Consider the following 17,435-nt stretch of genomic DNA (forward strand, 5'->3'; position numbering starts at 1 on the left):
TCTAATTTCCTTTATCGAAAATAAGACGAGACGAGGGGTGGGGGAAAAGGGAAAATAAAGCGAAGGAACCTGTCAGAATCAGTAGAAAACTTGGTATTTTGAAGAAACTCCCTAAAAATAATAATACTAATAACACTCTTGGGAGTAGAAAGAAAGAGGGAAAACTGCAATAAATCTTGGATAAGTCAAATAAATCAAAATTAGTTTCGGAAGCCATATATATGACATGTTCTGATATTATATTGGTTGGTGCTGGAAAACGGAAAAGAGAGCAAAAAAAAAGAGACAGGAATGAGGAAGTTATGTGCAAAAAAGTGAGCACCGATTGGAAGTTTTTCGGGTCAAATGCTGACTTTTTTCACTATTTTTGCGGTTTTTTCATTTTTCATATTCTTTATCGAAAATCGGACGAAAACAGTAAAAAACCTCATTTTCAGAGGATTTTTCCTCAAATTTTCGCATTTTCCAGAAATCCAGGCTTTTTCAGGCTGTAAGCTGAATTTTTGACTATTTTTGCTCATTTTTCATCAAAAATCTGACAAAATTGATCAAGAAGCACTACTTTTAAGCAGACTTGTCACGGGCCGGGCCGGGCCAAAATCAGGAAAAATCTCGGCCCGGCCCGGCCCGTGGCCCGGCCCGGCCCGCTCGGCCCGTTTTGAAACATTTTTTCAAAAAATTTCTTGTTTTTCAACTTTTTTTGGAAATTTTTTGAACTTTTTTGAAAAAAGTATAGTTTTCGAATAAACATTTAAAATTAAATCAAAATGTGAATATGTAAGATAATTTAAGCATTTTCACTCTTTTTTTTCGAAAAATTTCAAAAAAAAATTGGTAAAAATGGGTACCCATTTTTGAATCCGGGCCGACCGGGCCGGGCCGGGCCAAGAGAAATTTCGGCCCGGCCCGGCCCGGTCAAGAAAAATCTCGGCCCGGCCCGGGCCGGCCCGATTTTTGACAAGTCTGCTTTTAAGCAATTTTCGCTCATTTTCAGATGATTTTCGATGGGTTTTCACCAAAAACCCGTAACAACAGGTTTTTGGACCAAAAATGGGATTTTAGAGGGAAAAACTATAATTTTTTTCATTCGAAAAACTCATTTTTTGCTGGAAAAATTGAATTTTTCAGAGAGAAATTAACGTTTAAATAAATTTTCGAGCTAGAAGATTCTGAATCCAGACTAAAAATCAATTTTCGAAAAAATTGAAATTTCTTACCGAAAACCATTGAAAATTGAGCAAAAATTAGCTAGAAAAAAACCTTCTCCTACCAATAAAATCTCAAAAAACCGAGAAAACCAGAAGGCTTAAAAGAGCAAGAAGATGCTCTTTTCTCCTCCACCAACCAGTTCAATTTCCTCTTCTTTTTGAGTTAAAAATGTCACGGAATGCTTGCTTCAGAAGACAAAATTGGATTTTAATTTCTCAAAATTCTGTAAATTTCTTCCAAAAAACGGGATGCCAATGTCTTCGTGACTAGCATAAAAAATTCAGTTTAATTTGGAAGAATTCTTGGTGTTTTTCGACTCAAAATGAGTGTTTAATCTCGTCTCTGTCTAATATTTCAAAGTGACACGGAGCTTTTTTTTGGTATAAAGTGAATCGAAAAATAAGCAGAGAGGGCGAGAAAATGAAAATAAAACGAACAATTGCTCGTCTCTCTTCCATTTTTTTTTTCATTTCAGGGTGGTTCTCGTTCTCTGGATGACTTTTGAAAACGGAAATGAGAAAGAGGAAAACAATGAAAATATATATATGCATAGAGCCGTTGCTGGAATTTCGGGATGAGTTAGTTGGAAAGGACCTAACTGCTCACGGGAACGACTAAAAGACTAAAGGTAAACTGGAACTCGAAGAGGAGAAATCCAGGATGAGGAGGATTAGGAGGATTAGGAAAATATGTGTTTCTAGATTGAGAGCTCATTTGATTTTGCGACAAAAAAAGAGCAGGTAGCTCATACGTGTTTTTTGTCTGGAATTGAAGACTTTTTAGGCCGAAAAGTTCTCGTTAGTGGAATTTGGGTCGGAAAAATGCAGTATTTTCAGGTTTTCAGACTTCGAAATGGATGAAAAAGAATCCCATCCATCAGAATTATAGAAAATGAAATTCTCTATCGAATGAGCCAAAAAACGTGAATTTTGGTCTGAAATTGACATTTATGATATAGAAAAACCGATTTTCAGTATAATGAGTATAATTTTTTTGGGCAGAAAACATTTTTGAGCAAAAATTGCACATAATGAACTTGAGGATGCTCCGAACCTGTTACAATTTTTAGAGAAAGAACTATTGGCTGATATGGCAGAAAATCAGTTTTTCTGGATAAAAAAGCCAATTTTTAGACCAAAATTCACGTTTCCTGGCTCATAGGATACAGAATTTTACTTGCTACAATTCTGATGAATGGGACATTTTTTTATCCATTGCGACGTCTAAAAACCTGAAAATACTGCATTTTCTGTGCAAAAAATAAAAGAATTGAATTAAAACGTGAAAAAATCGGCTTCACGTAATCACGTTTCTTGCAGTTCCTTTTCGAAGTGTGAGAGACCGTGTAGATCAAGAAAGCGTGCTGAAAAATGAAGAAAAACGGGGTGAGTTCTCGTTTTTCTAAAAAAAAAAACGAAGAATAATCTACATTCTTGTGTCCACACCTCATCCTTTTTTGCAACCTTCTCATTCTTCGTTTCTTTTGAAAAACTCATCGAACCAGAAGGAAATAATGAAAAAAGGGGGAAACAGAGAAAAAAAATAATGAGTGGAGAAGAGAAGGAAATGTAGTGGGGGAGGGAGGGAGAGAAGAGTGCAACCTATAACAGACAGACAGTGGAAATTACAAAAATTTGGATTCCAGACTTTTGGGAATCAACAAATTCTAAAGAAAATGTGATTCCAATTCCATCGGAATCCAAAAAGTGCAAATTTTCTCTCGAAGAAATAATGACGAGAGAGAAGGAGACATCTCGGCTGTGTCGGCGTGAAATTCAACACCCGATTTCCGCAAAAAAAAAAACGATTGGACTCATTCCAAGAGAGAAGATGAACAGAGAATTTGGAGTAGGCGGAAACACAAAACTAAAGATTTTTCTGAATCTTTTTTCACTTTTTTCGAGTCATCCGGATCTGGACGGAAGCATGAGATCAAAAAAATGGGGGAAATAAGGTCTGTGTGTTCCGGTTCATAGGTTAAAATCTAGGGTTGCTGAGGAGAGAGTTCAGAAGATGGGAGTCAGTTGTGAAACTACAGTATCTCCCATCTGGCGCGTCGTTGGCGCATTTTTGAGATCTCTTGTCTGGCGCTCCTTTGACGCGTTCCAAAAGTTCCGGACGCTCTTACCGAGATTTCCGGAGTTCAGTTTATACGGTATTCATGGTTTTTGAAGAAAATATCTAGAGGTACCGTAATCTTCATCAGTTACAAAGATGTCTGTTAATTGTAGAAATCAAAAACACGATCCGTCTGGCGCACCTCTGACGCGTTTACGAAAAAAAAACAGACAACTTCAGACTTGCAAAAACTATGGTAATTTTTCGAAATTTTTTTTTGAAATTTTTATCAAAAATAAATGAAAATTCGACTTTTTCACAAAAAAATCAAAAAAAAAAAAACGAAAAATTTCAAAATTTCGAGTTTTTATACTGAGAATCTTAAATCGACCCGTTGCAAGTCTAGAAAACTTAGATCATAGATATAAATACTAGTATCATATTCTGGCGTGCCTTTGACGCGTTCAGAACTTAAACTAAAAAACTGCAAAAAATGTATCTGAAAATAAAACACCCCGAACCCACATGAGGAGGAAGAAACTTTTTTTTCTAAAAATTACCCAAAAAGATGACCAAAAAATAAACTAACAAGGCTGATATCTTCCCGGTTGGTAGATTGCCGATTCACCATCTTTGTTCGACGCGTCGTCTTGTTTCTAAAAATAAAAAATGAAGAATAAATTCATAGAAAAAAGGAAGAGGGGGGACTAGGAGTAGCAGAATGAGTTCTCATTTTGGATGTATTAAGCCACGCCCCTTTTTTGCAACTTTGCCGCATAGCTCTTCCCAAGGGATCATTTTTAGAGGCAGGTTGCCAATTGAGTCGCCGCTCAGCCAAATCGCGTGTTTATAACGTGGATGAACGATAGGGAGTTTAATTTTTCTCACATTTTTCCATTTTCTCGCTTTTTTCGGTTAAACCTCGCACAAAAAATATCGAATTCATCGAAAAAAGGAAAAATGCAAATTTTCGACACAAAAATTGGAATTTTTTTGAATTTCGCGCTAATTTTTCGCTAATTTGTTTTGGAGCGCAGATGCTTCTTATGGACTTTCTATGATCATGCGCTTCCCTATACCAACCTTTCTCTGGTGTCGATTCTCGTCCAAAAACTCGCTTGGCACATTATCATAATCATCGAGTATCGCCGTCTCCTTCATTCCATATCCTCCAGGACTACGGTATCCATTGTTGAGTAGTGGTCCCCCACCGCCACTCATCGGAACCTCTTCATAGAGATGTCTGAATAGAAGGTAACATAGCATTTTCGAATTTTCTTTTAGTGGTCGCTTGAGACACACTTCTTTTATGGAAATCATTGTTTTTGTTTCTTTTCTTCGAGAAGTTATTTCTTAGAAAATAAAGAAAATATGATGTGATTTGAGAAAAGGTGAAGAAGCTAGGAAATCAGAGATGAAGAGGTAAACATATGGTCTTGTCTGTCTTTATGGATGTATTTCCTGATGTCCGCATGAGTATCTAGAGAGCATTGCCGGCTGAAGAGACGCAGACAGTTTCATGCGTGCATGCGCATCTTTGTTTGCGTCTCTATAGCGTCTAGCTCACTTTGACGATTTTCACAAAAATGATGAGTTTGGTCTGTGGTTTTGTATATACTTGTAAAGGTTCGGCCCGGCTTGAAAAATGACATTTTTCAACTTTTTTTTGAAACTTTTTCAATTTTTCTGAAAAATTTTTTCATCGAAAATGTGAAAAGTTTTGATGAATCTGAAACTACCAACTCCAAATAGACAAATTCAGACAATTGAGGTTCTACCCATCTGGCGCGCCTTAGGCGCGTTCTGAAGGAATTTTCAAAAATATGTTTCCATACTTGTCAGAGCCCGGCCAAGGAAAAATGTTTAAAATACAATTATTTTTTCCAATTATTTTTTCAACTTTTCATAGAAAATGTAAAAAAAAAATTTGATGATTTTTTTTTTCAAAATTTCTTCTAATTCTGAATAATTCAAAAAATTTTCAAAAAAATCCGAAAAATTGAATTTTGGCGCCAAGTATCCAGACTTGACAAGTATGAGAATCGAGGCAGTAAAGTACAGAATCTTAGAATCCTGAATCCAGAATTCAGAATCCAGTTTCTGTTTGTCCAGATGTCCGAAACATAGAAAAAACTTCTTCAAAATGCGCCCAAGGCGCGCCAGATGGGTAGAACCTCATTGAATTTTTCCAAAATTTGTTTTTCAGAATCTGAATTTCCAGAGTTCGTACATTTTCAGGTGTCTAAATTACATTTTCCTACTTTTCACACCCCCAGAATTCCAAAATCTTATGATTTTTCAAAATTTCTTCTAATTCCGAAAAATTCAAAATTTGGCGTTTTTTTTTTCAAAAATTCCAAAAAAACCCACCTAGCCGCATCACTTGCGAATCTCGGTCTACCAACACCTGGATGACCAGTTGCTGTGAATGATGGTGACTGCCTTGGTGCAGCTCTCGGATATCCAGAAGACGTCGGCGTCAGATTCGGATGTCTCTCCTTCCAGTCATCCACATAGAACTGTGGATATGTGACATTGAGACGTGGATCCAGTTCATAATCGTTCGAATGCTGTCGTACGGATCCTCCTCTGGACGATGGTCCTCCTCGTGATCCATAGAGTGGTTGCTCCTGTTGTCTTTCATTTGAATATGCACCAACAACTGCATAATCTTTCTGATCCCTCTGTTGATAATTCTGACGACTCGGCGTTGATGGCTCCGCAGCTCTTCTGGAGTACACCACATTTGTAGTTGGCTCATATCCACCCGCCATTCTAGAACTCGATTGTGTCCTCGGGTTTTTCGGTGCGAAAAGAGCATCTATATTAGCAGCGGAGCTCGCTCGTGGACCCGGTCGAAAGTCTTCTTGTTGTCCCCGTGGATTCCATCGACTTCCAGCAACTTTTCGATCGTCTTGTTGTAATTCAGATTGAGCGCGGAACGCTGACGGAGACGCAGATGATCCGACAGAGTAATCGTAAGAAGACGACATGGGAGCCATTATGATCGGGCTTGCAGTGGATGAAGGTGATCGGATTTGATGATGGATTACTGTAGGTTGGTGATGGGATCGTTGATGAGATTCTCGAGATGGTGGTCGGTGAGGATACGGGGAAGATGAGGATGTTGAGTGGTGGTGACGTCGTTCCTGGAAAAAAGGTAATAGAGATTTTTATGAAAATCAAATTTTCTCTGTCTGTATTTCTAACAAGGGCAGCATATGACGGACCGAGTAGAACTTTTTCTATAAATTTGACCTTCAGGATTCGAACACTGCAATAAAAATCTGCTAAATGCTCACGTGAACAGAGTTATGACCCGCCAAACTTTTTTATTTTTCATTTGGTTAAGCTTTTCATGTGAACTTTCAATTCATCGAATAGTCTACCGCTTTCGAATCCTCAAGGTCCAAATTACCTACAGTCAAATTTGTAGAAAAAGTTCTACTATGTCCGTCATATACTTCCCTTGTAAGAGTCCGGATGCTTAAAGATGAATTATTTCGAGTTCTTTCAGACGGCCCACGCAGCGAAAGAGATGAAAAAAAGGTGACATCCATCACGATTGTAGAAAATGAAATTCTGCATCTTATGAGCCAAAAAACGTGAATTTTGGTCGAAAATTATCTTTTTTATACAGAAAACCGATTTTCAGCGGCTAGAAATGTGCAGTTTTTCGTTTTCTGATACAATTTTGAGTTATTTTCGAGTTCTAATATCATGTTTTCGCTTACTTTTCACTGCTAGTTTTGACAATAAAATCCAGGTTTTTGACGAAAAATTTCACTATTTTGGCCTATTTTTCTCCCCTAAATAGCCCCCGAATACTCACCGTATGCACCCTCTCGTAGAGTACATCATCCTGTCTGTCACCTCCTCTCTCAACTCCTCTATCCGACGATCCAGACGCTTTTCGAATGCCCATTTTGTGATCTCGATAGTCACCAGCACTGGCGGACATTGCTGCATCTGACGGTGGTGTTCCGCTGAAATAGTGTAACAATGATTCATTTTTCAGAAAAAAAAGATTTTTATGTAAATATGCCAAAGAATTAACATATTTATGCAACTGCAAAACTAGTATTATTCACAGTTGTGCTCTCGGAAAACCGTCGCTGAAATTTAGAAATTCAGAAAAAAAAACGGCGAGGAGAGGTCTCAAGAATGCATATAGATCATCGAATATTCTTTCTGAAATTCAATACTTTTTGTGTTTTTTTTTCAGTTTGGTTATGGAAGCTAGTAGTCTGAAATTGATTATTTTCAGAGAATGCTTCATGTGGTTGGGGATAAGAAAACGGTTAGATTTAGCGGAAAAATTGCTAAAAATCGGGAAAATTTTTGAGAAGAACGGTTAAAAGCACAAAAATTCTAAAATTTCGTCTCATTTCTGACGAATCTGGCGCGCCTGAGACGCGTTTTTCAACAAAAACGAAGTCAAAACGCGTCCAAGACGCGCCGGACTATTCAAAAGTCTCACTTAAGGCGACCGCTCGGTCCGGATTCCAAAACTGCGCACAACTTTTTCACAAATCTTTTGAAATTTTAATTATCGACAATTATTTTATCGATATTTACAAATATATAAGCAAAACACAGTTCTTTCAGCTGCGCTCCACCGAAATCCCCTTGAGATACGTCTCTATTTCTCTGAGTCTCTCAATTTCATACACTATTTTCTTCGGTTTCGGTAGAGCACGGTTGTCAGAAGTGTGCCGTGTTAATAATCGAAAATTCGACTTTTTGTAAAAAAAATTCGATTTTTATAAATTTTTCAAATGAGGCGCCCGGTCCGGCCCGTTGCAAGTTTGATTTCTCTCGATTTTTTTTCGAAAAATCCGTAATTTTTCAGGTTTCAACACAAATTTTGTGCTTTAAAAAACCCACAAATTCGCCTGTGCATCGTAGTAGACAGTGTTCGTCCGATCCCTTTGTTCTTGTTGTTTCTTGTGGTCATTCATGTTGCAGACGGGCGATTCATCGGACAGATTTGGAGAGATTTCTGGAAGAAAAAACACGGATTCTTTACATTATAAACGAAAATATAACAATTAATCCTTAAATAAGAAAAACCGAGAGAGAGAGAACGGTAATCGAGGAGGGCGGGCAGAGAAAGAGAGAAACGAAGAAGGTATAGACGGAAAACTGAACAAAACGGGTATTCTCTTCTTTCTCTTCTATTCGCATGATCGATTCTTTCTCTTTGTCTCGTAATCCCTAGTTCAAACCGTATAAAAACGGATCATTTTCCGAATTCGGACATGGGAAAAAAGAAGAAGAAGAAATGGATGGAAGGACACGCTTCTTACAACTGCGCTCTACTGAAACCGAGGAAAATTGTGTATGAAATTGAGAGAGTCAGAGAAAAAGAGACATTTTTCAAGAGCATTTCGGTGGAGCTCAGTTGCAGGAACTGTGCCGTGCTAATAAGAAAAAAACTGGGTTTTTTTGCAAATTTCTCATTGAAAATGAAGTTCTGAAGAGCGATTTAGTGTGGGAAATCGATCAAAACTTGGAAAATGTGCTAGGAAACGTTAAAAACTGTTTTCTGGTTTCAAGAATTGAACGACCTGGATACAAAACTATTCCACCTAACTACACATAGCTTCGAAATAGTGTACGAGACGAAGAGACGCAGAGATACATATTGAGAATTGGAACAGGACGAGAAAAAAAAGTGTTGAGAGGAATAGAGAGACCAAGAAGTACTCGGAGAACGATTTGGATGCGGCGAAAACGAAAATTGATGGAACGGCTTGCGGTAGTTGAGGATAGGCGATGAGGGTGGAGAGGGAAAGGAGATGGAGCAAAACAAATAGGGCGCGGCGGGAAGTGGGAAAAGGAGAGAATGAAGTTGAGAACATGCTGTCCGATGGGAATGTGAAAAGATTGATGAGGGATGGATGGAGAGAATACGGACAGTAATGAATGAAGGGGAGTGCGGTTGCAGGAGTGGACATCCGGACAAACAGAGAGACAAGGAGACCTGACCGGAAGGGTTTCAGTGTCACCATGTCCCAGACATATGTCCTAATGTCCTAACAGGTTTGAAGAATGCTTGCCGTCGCGTAACTCGCTGAAAACGCAATATTATGCGCTGAAAAATATACCAAAATGTAGATATCGGCGAATTCTATGTTGGACCAACGACGGGCGGGATGGCGGATCGGTAAAGTGCCGCGGGCCGGGCTAGAATGGTTTTTTTGGAACTTTTTTCCGGCCCGTGGTACATAAACGACCCGCCATCCGACCCGTAGTAGGTCACGGACATAGAGCTCGTCGAGATCTACATTTTGGTATATTTTTCAGCTCATAATATTGCGTTTAAAGCAAGTTACGGACCGGTCAGTGTCGGCCCGTTTCGGCCTTGTTTGCCACGTTTGCAGAAGAGGACATTCGGACAAACAGAGACACGGAGATACCTGGCTTATATCTGACAATGCCATCGACGACATCCGCCATAGACATTTGGAATAAGTACGAATTCCCGAATGGCCCAACTCAAAAAGGAGAAGAATAGAGAAACCACACGGGTTTAAACGGATGAAACTAGTGAGATGAATTTTATACCAAACCACCGACGAACATCTGGAGAGGAAATCAGGAGTGTCTTCTCCTGGCACAGTAACATGAGAAAATTTCCCTCTGATTGCGAAAAACGAGGCTAATCTACAGGTACACAGATCGCATTCCCATCACTGAGATGTCTGGACATCTGGTTGAACGACAGAACAAAAAGAAACTAATTTCAGTCCGAGAAAGTTCAAAAAAGGAGTAGAATAGGAAAGCCACACAGGTTTGAACGTATGAAACTTATTAAACGACTGGGAGACATATGAAGAGGAAGTCTTCTTCATTTACGGCCCCACTTAAAGATGTCACTCGGATTGAAAAACGAGAGACATCTCCAGTGTACCCAGATTCCAGAAACATTACTTGAATCTAGATCTTATCTGGACACTCACGTACAATTAGAAACCAATTTCAGCGCGAAAAACACTGTGGCAGGTTTCCCACACCTTTCCGACTAACTGTCCACATCATTTCTATGTTCTCATGCTCTCCTATTCCCCCTCCGCTTACTCATACCATCACCAGCGACACATTGAACAGCGTGGCAAATACAACATGTTGAAAAACTAGATATATATCTGTGCACACGTTCACCACTGACGGAAACCGCGAGAGACGAGAGGGAATCACCGGGAAGAGACGGAGAGAAGGAGAGCAGCCGAAAAACGTGAAGGAACGGCCTGCTGTGGTTGCGGCGGAGCACACAGAGAAAGAGCACAAAAAGTGGGGGGAGGAGACCGACAAGTGGAAAACGTGTAAAGTGGTTAGTCATGGAAAATGTGGATGGTGATAAGAAATAGGTGGTTTCTGTCAGTGGAATGTGCGTCGAGATGTCCAGAAACCTTGACTATTCCCAAATTGCAGTAGAGCACATTTCCACCCCTATACTCTATTGGAGGTCAAAGTAGAGACACCGTAACCGTCTGAGCTCACTTCCTCAAATACAAGAGGCTCGCCGAGCAAAAAATTAGAACAAAATGTGTCTTCTTATTCTCTCGAAAGAATAACAAATAAACAAGTGTTTTCTCTTGTGCCTTGCCCCCAGCGCCTAACCCGATTATCCTCGTTTTTTGTGTGTGTCCACGAAAGAAAAAAACGAAAACTAAAAGACGGAAGGGTACACGACGACGACGACATACTGAATTTCAGATGAGAATCCCCAACCGATTTGCGATTCTGTCAGACGTCTGTTTGTGGCTTCTGCCGATGCTCATCGGAGCATTCAACGCTCGTTAACACATGTGCAGAAGGGGGTGAAAACGCGCAGAAAATATGCCAATTTACTGACGGGGGTAACGACGAACCAAACCGACAATCTCATCTCATATACGGAGAAAGAAAAAGAGTGTATGTCCACACCCAATTATCTCGTCAAATCAGTAGAAGAAACGAAGAAAAAGAAGGAGATGGGAGGAGGACGATGATATCTCCTCGAGATTCCTGATTAGCTGCTGATTAGCGGAGGAATTTGAGAAGAGATGTTGGTTGAGTGGAAAAGCGAGAATTTGATGAAATGATAGGTGACAACAGGGTGATTAGGGAAAATGCTTGCTAATGTCAGAGACAAATCTAAGCTACTGTACTGGTGAATGTATTATGATATTCTTCTAACTGACAAGGAAGGTCATAGAGTCAGTTTGGAGTTATGGGTCTTATACCTATATCATTGGAAAGCTGAGAAAACGCTGATTCCAAATATATACTCAGCTTTTGCCCTCGTGGCCAGGTATTTGAGAATAATGAGGTCAAAGCACAGAAAAATAATTTATCATTTTCCAGAACTTTAACCTTGCTTTCCTTGATTACAAGGCTTCAAGGGCAAAAACTGAATATATATATTTGAAATCTGCGTTTTCTCAGCTTTCCAATCAAATATGTCACGTCACAAAACTCCGAACTGACTCCATCCAGTTCCCTAGTAAGTTAGAATCAGAAATCTCAAGAATTTTAGGTTAAAGACGAAAGCTCCATTTTCTGTGGCTCGGTTGGATAAAAGTGGAGTAAATCTCACTTTTCAAAACTATCAGAGCGTCCAGGTAGAACAGATCGTCACGCCAGTATACTCCCGCGTAGAGTCCAGGATAACATATGCAGATGCGCTCTATTGACAAGCATGATACACTTTTTGCGTAACGGTGAACTTTCGAACTTCTGTGCATACCGACGGTATTTGAAAGTTCCGACGGTATTTGAAAGTTCGACGCAAAAAATGTACCACTGCTGTCAATAGAGCGCGTCTGCTTAGGTTGTCCTGGACTCTACGTGAATCCCTAATTCAGGTAGTATCCTATCAGAGTTGATTTCAGATATCCGGATAGTTCACAGGTCAGAAAGATTCTCTGAACCGTCATTCTTCAGGATTTCCAAAAGGTGCAAACTACATCTGCGAGGGCTTCTACAGTAATCTATAATACTGTATTCAACATGTCATGATCCTTTCTAATGGATCTATGAACATCTATCGGTTATAACCAGGAGGAATGTGCGGAACAAAAAATTTCGGAAAACGGAACTTGTACGAATTATATTTTCTGAAATTTCGGAATTTCCGATTTCCATTCCGCCCATCCTTGAGAACCAGGATTAATTTCACGAGATAACAAGTCATCGTAGACTCATCGAGTCAAAGAGAAAACTGCTTCTAACCGGAAAACGTCGTTCTCTTTTATAGTCAGAGAGGCTCTTAGACATCTGTCAGAGTCACGCGACAATTCAAGACAATCTCATTCTGCACTTCTTTCCCAAGACGCGTAAAAGAGGACTAAAAAGTTCAAACCTCTTTTCAAAAACCGCTTCATTTCATGTTTCAACGAGCGAGAGAATTCTAAATTCTCAAAACTTTCTCACATTTCTTATCCAGAGAAGTCTCAAGGGAATCGTGTATTCTTTTCGTTATTTTTGGTGTGTAGTTTGATAGAGATAGAGACAAAGTGATTCTAGGATATCAGCACGGCACGCTTCTTACAATTGCGCTCTACCGAAACCGAAGAAAATTGCGTGCGAAATTGAGAGACTCAGAGAAAAGAGACATTTTTCAAGGGCATTTCGGTGGAGCGCAGTTGCAAAAACTATGCAACGCTGATAGCAATTGAGAGGAAGAAGCCAGAAACCTGCTGAAAAACATCACACAACATTTTAAAATCATACAGAAACTATTCTAACGTCCTCTGAATACATCAGAATTCCTAACTCTCTTTTTTCCTTTTTTCCAAGAAAAACACGTCTAATACCCTAGATTTCCGCCGAAAAAAAAATTGAAAAACGATGAAAAAAGAAGCAAAGGAAAAGTAAGAGGTCCTCCTCCTTCTACTCCAAAAAAGGAAGACGTCGTCGTAAGAGGAAATCGACGAAAAAAAATAGAAGAGAGTTTTTTGACTGCTCCTTCTTCTTCTTTTCTCTTTTTTCTACTTTTTAAATGTTGTTTCTATCTCTCACTATCTCTAGTCTTACTACTTCTCACACGCAAACTTTTACTTTTTTTTTCTTTTCTAGGATGGTCGGGTGAGATAACACAAGAAAGTCTATTTCAAAATTGGTAAGAAAATAAAGTGCAAATGTTCTAAGGAGAGTGTTCCTATTAGCGGAAAGGCCTTCTTTTGAAATGCATTTGGTTCCTTCTTTTTCTCTTTTTTGGGGATTTCGAAATCTAAAAATAGAGAATACGGAAGATTTTTAAAAAATTGGGGGAAAATGAAGAAAAATTGCGACTTTTTTTCACTTGAAATTGGGATTTTTGGACACCCGGACACACAGACAGAGACCTCATCTGTGATTTCAAAAATGCCATTTTCATGGTTTTCGAGCGAAAATGTCGTGATTTTGAGTCAATTTTTGTAGTTTTTCAGCGAAAAAATGTGTTTTTGATCAGAAATTCTCAATTTACCTGAAAAGATATGAAGTAAAATCAATTTTCATCAAAAATGTGAAAGGTTTCGACTCAATTTCAGTCTCAAAACCTATTTTTCAGTCAATTTTCAGCTACTTCTTATCATAAAACCCCGATTTTCAACCTATTCTCAGTGTTTTTTCGAGAAAAACTGAAATTACTTGCTATTTTCGTATTAGAAATGTAGACTAGAAAAATTCTGAAGCAAATTTCGGCGATATTTTAAGTTTTTTGGGTCGAAAATTTGATTAAAACTCGAATTTTTGTGGTAATTTAGCGATTTCTAGCCATTTTTCAGCGTGAAAAACCGATTTTCTAAAATTTCCTGAAAATCGGTGCATTTTGACCGTTTTCTGACCAGTATTTTTTTTTTGAAAAAAAGTCTAGTTTTCGTTAAAAAATTAAAATTAAACAAAAAAAATTGATTATTTGAGCACTTTTACTCGGATTTTTCGGAAAATTTCCGAAAAAATTTGCTAAAAAATGAGTACCGGGACCCGATTTTTCACCGTTTTCGGCAATTTTTTTTCAAAAATATGCAAACCTCTTTTTCCTTCAGAAACCACCTAAATTTTGCAAAATCATTCTAAAAAGTGAAAAAAAACCTAAAGAAAGACACCGAAAAGGAGTGTCAAACGAGGCGCATAATGATATACATGTCCCGTCGTTTCTTGTCTTTATGCTTTCCCTTTTCTTTCTAAATTATAGGGTGAGACTCAGTTCTCACACATTTACCCAGAATGGAGACAGAGAATAGAATAATGAGCTGCCGTTGGGGGTGAGTGAACACGAATTGGATTACCCGTTTGAAGAAAACTGGCAAGAAAATCAGAAGACGTTAGAGAACGAACCTATGAGAAGTTTGGAAGAACTGCTGAAAACTACCTTTGAATCTTCCACACGTTCAGATTTTCAGAGAGAAACGTGGAAAAAAAAAAGATCTGGAATTCTAAATAGAGATACGTGGAATAGAAGTAGGCGGGGTCACGCAGAAAGTAGTCAAAGGAATACAAAAAGTAACGTCGTGATAACGTTGTAGTTCTTCTCTATGAGAGAAAGAAGTGAATCATAAAATAGAGAAAAAAACATTGTTGCAGGGAAGAAAACTTGAGAAAAAGAAACAACAAAGACAACAATCTGAGGCACATTTCTGAGAAAAGAGAAGAAGGAAAACGAAATTAATAGACCTAGAAAACCGAAATTTCTGGGAAAAGAAAAAAAAACAATAAAACAGATAAAGAAGAGAAATCTAACAACTACATATTTAATGACTAATATCTACACGCAAATTGGATGATTTTTATAGATTTTTAGGGATTTTCAGGTGCTTTCATGAAGACAATGATGTTGTGAACCCCTTCATTGAATCCGTCATTTTATTGAATCCATTCGTTATCCTTTCCATCACTGGCTCCTTCTGATCCTCATTCCTTCCATAATTACTAATTCCCATCAATAACATAACCAATGGGAGATGAAGAAGTGAGTAGAAGAATAGTCTTCGACTGTTTTTGGCATCTGGAGCTTTATAGAATTTGTAGGAGAGGTAGACGAGGTAGGCGTTGACAGGAAGGGAATCTAAAAATTTCAGACTGAAATCGGATTTTTCGAGAAATCAAGGATTCTAATTTCAAAAAAAAACCTACCGATGGCGAAGGTAAGTGTGGTCAGATTCGTGAGCGGTGCAGCGATGGAGCACAATCCGAGAAGAGCCAGACTGTGGCGGATGGAGGTGACACGGCAGAGACGCTCGTTCGTCACACACATCACACGATATCCGGCCTTACTATAATCTCCTCTCAAATTCCAACTCAATCCATTAAAATGAGGGAACTGCCAAGAGAAGAGGATAGTGGCGAGACACCAGGCAGCTGGATCCAGATATCCAGTGGCTGCTGAGTATCCCATCAGAGGTGGAATGGCTCCGACGACGGCTCCAGCCCATGTGCATCCGATGTGTGAGCGTTTCATTGGGGTGTAGACGCCTGGAATTTAGGAAATTATTATTAGAAAATGCTTTTTGAAATATTGGTTTTTGACCTGTAAATCGCAAATTTTCGACCCAAAAACTGAAAAAAATCCCCCAAAATTGCAATACGAGAGTTTCAATTTTTGCTCAAAAAGACTAAAAATTGGGTTGTCACGCTGAAAAATTGGCTGAAAATCGAGTAAAATCACAGTTTTAGATCAAAAAATTGGCTGGAAATCGCAAATTTTCGACTCAAAATTGCTTCAGATCCTCCACTTTTGTTCAGAATTTCAGTTTTTGCTCAAAAAACACTGAGAATATGCTGGAAATTGGGTTTTCAAGCTCAAATATCAGAAAATCGATTCAAGTTTTGAAGCTGAAAATTGGCTGAAATTGAGTCGAAACCTCTGTTTTTTCTCAGAATTGCAACTAAGCGGCTGAAAATTTTGCTTTAAAAAAGTCGACACCAGATTTCATCTCTTACCTGCATAAATGAACCAATTCAATGCTCCCAGAGCTGCCGCCAGTGGATTCGCATAATAGGCGAGTAATCCGATTCCTGTGAGCCCTGTGACTCCGGCAAAAGTGAAGGCATGGAGTGGGGAGAATCTGTGGACAACAAGAACCCGACTCTGTGTCCGTCTCATTTGAGCATCGTACGGTGCTTCGAGCAACTGATTGCACGAATTGGCGGCTGACGACAGAAGAAATGTTCCTACTGTCGCTGCGGCAAGTGGAGCGAACGCTACAGGCACTGGCGCCATCAAAAATCCACAAGTCGCTGAAAACTAACATTATTTGTCGAAATTCTTTATGTTTTATACCTGTAGAAGCTACGAAAAGACTTAATTTCGACTTGCAAAGTGACAAATAGTCGGCAGCCAACGCTTTCGTCTCCATTTTATACCATTGTTGAAGGTATTGGTCTGTTACTGCAAAAAAAAACTTTTTATTAAATAATATCTGCATTTTTCATAGTTACCAATAATGTCAATGTCTTTTTTGTGCCTTTTCCCAGACAAATCCAATATTTGTGTGTCTGGGCGGTTTTTCTTTCCTATAGGTGTTGGGGATGGCGGTAATTCCTCGTCGAGCGGTTTGGCCTAAACATTTTTATATTTTTAAGATCATTTTTATACTTTTCTAACTATAAATAACAATTATTACCCTTGGAAGGACTGAATTCATGGTTGAAGTGTGGAAAACTGCTTGACTCGTCGAAGCACCGGCTCGAGAGCACATAAAAATGTGTCTGCTGAGCATTATGGGGACCCGAAGTGTCTGAAAAACATTTTGAGAATTACCGTAAATACTGTATTATAACGGCACCTGTAATAGAACGGCACCTGTATTATAACGACACCCCATCTATACTCAGAATTCATAAAAATGTTTATCAGGGGGTTTTTTCTCGGTTCTGATTAGTAGCAACGTGTTTGGTCACTTCTAGATCAGCAAATAGAACGTCCAAAAAAGTTTTTTCGTTCAATTTTAATGAGTTTCTGAAATCACAAAATTTATCTCGAAGGCAGTTGAAAAATATAACGGCATGCCGTTATAATACAGTATTTACGGTATATTAGCCAAAAAAAGCTAATAATGGCTTAAAACAGTGCACATTCAGTACAGCTGTTCGGGCGACTGCCGTGTGGATTTACGGTAAACAACACGCGCTGGCGGGATTCCGGAGTGTCGTTGTGAACTGCCTTTTGTGAGTTCTCGCGAGTTCACGAGTTTCAG

The 17,435-nt window shown here is 38.9% G+C and overlaps 2 protein-coding genes across 2 annotated transcripts; both read right to left on the reverse strand.

Moving 5' to 3' along the window:
- Positions 1-3,851: 3,851 nt before the first annotated feature.
- On the reverse strand, positions 3,852-8,228 carry GCK72_007127 (uncharacterized protein; the record flags this gene model as incomplete). The annotated part of the gene is made up of 5 exons (XM_003099842.2): positions 3,852-3,923; positions 4,351-4,510; positions 5,638-6,416; positions 7,100-7,253; positions 8,155-8,228. 5 exons carry the CDS (start codon positions 8,226-8,228, stop codon positions 3,852-3,854), a joined length of 1,239 nt encoding a protein of 412 aa, XP_003099890.2.
- A 6,828-nt stretch (positions 8,229-15,056) lies between these two features.
- On the reverse strand, positions 15,057-16,958 carry GCK72_007128 (uncharacterized protein; the record flags this gene model as incomplete). Its single annotated transcript, XM_053725997.1, has 6 exons — positions 15,057-15,304; positions 15,373-15,711; positions 16,180-16,476; positions 16,520-16,627; positions 16,678-16,798; positions 16,863-16,958. 6 exons carry the CDS (start codon positions 16,956-16,958, stop codon positions 15,057-15,059), a joined length of 1,209 nt encoding a protein of 402 aa, XP_053590191.1.
- Positions 16,959-17,435: the final 477 nt, after the last annotated feature.

The sequence above is a fragment of the Caenorhabditis remanei genome, chromosome II (genome assembly GCF_010183535.1).
Source record: "Caenorhabditis remanei strain PX506 chromosome II, whole genome shotgun sequence".
Classification (NCBI taxonomy): Eukaryota; Metazoa; Nematoda; class Chromadorea; order Rhabditida; family Rhabditidae; genus Caenorhabditis; species Caenorhabditis remanei.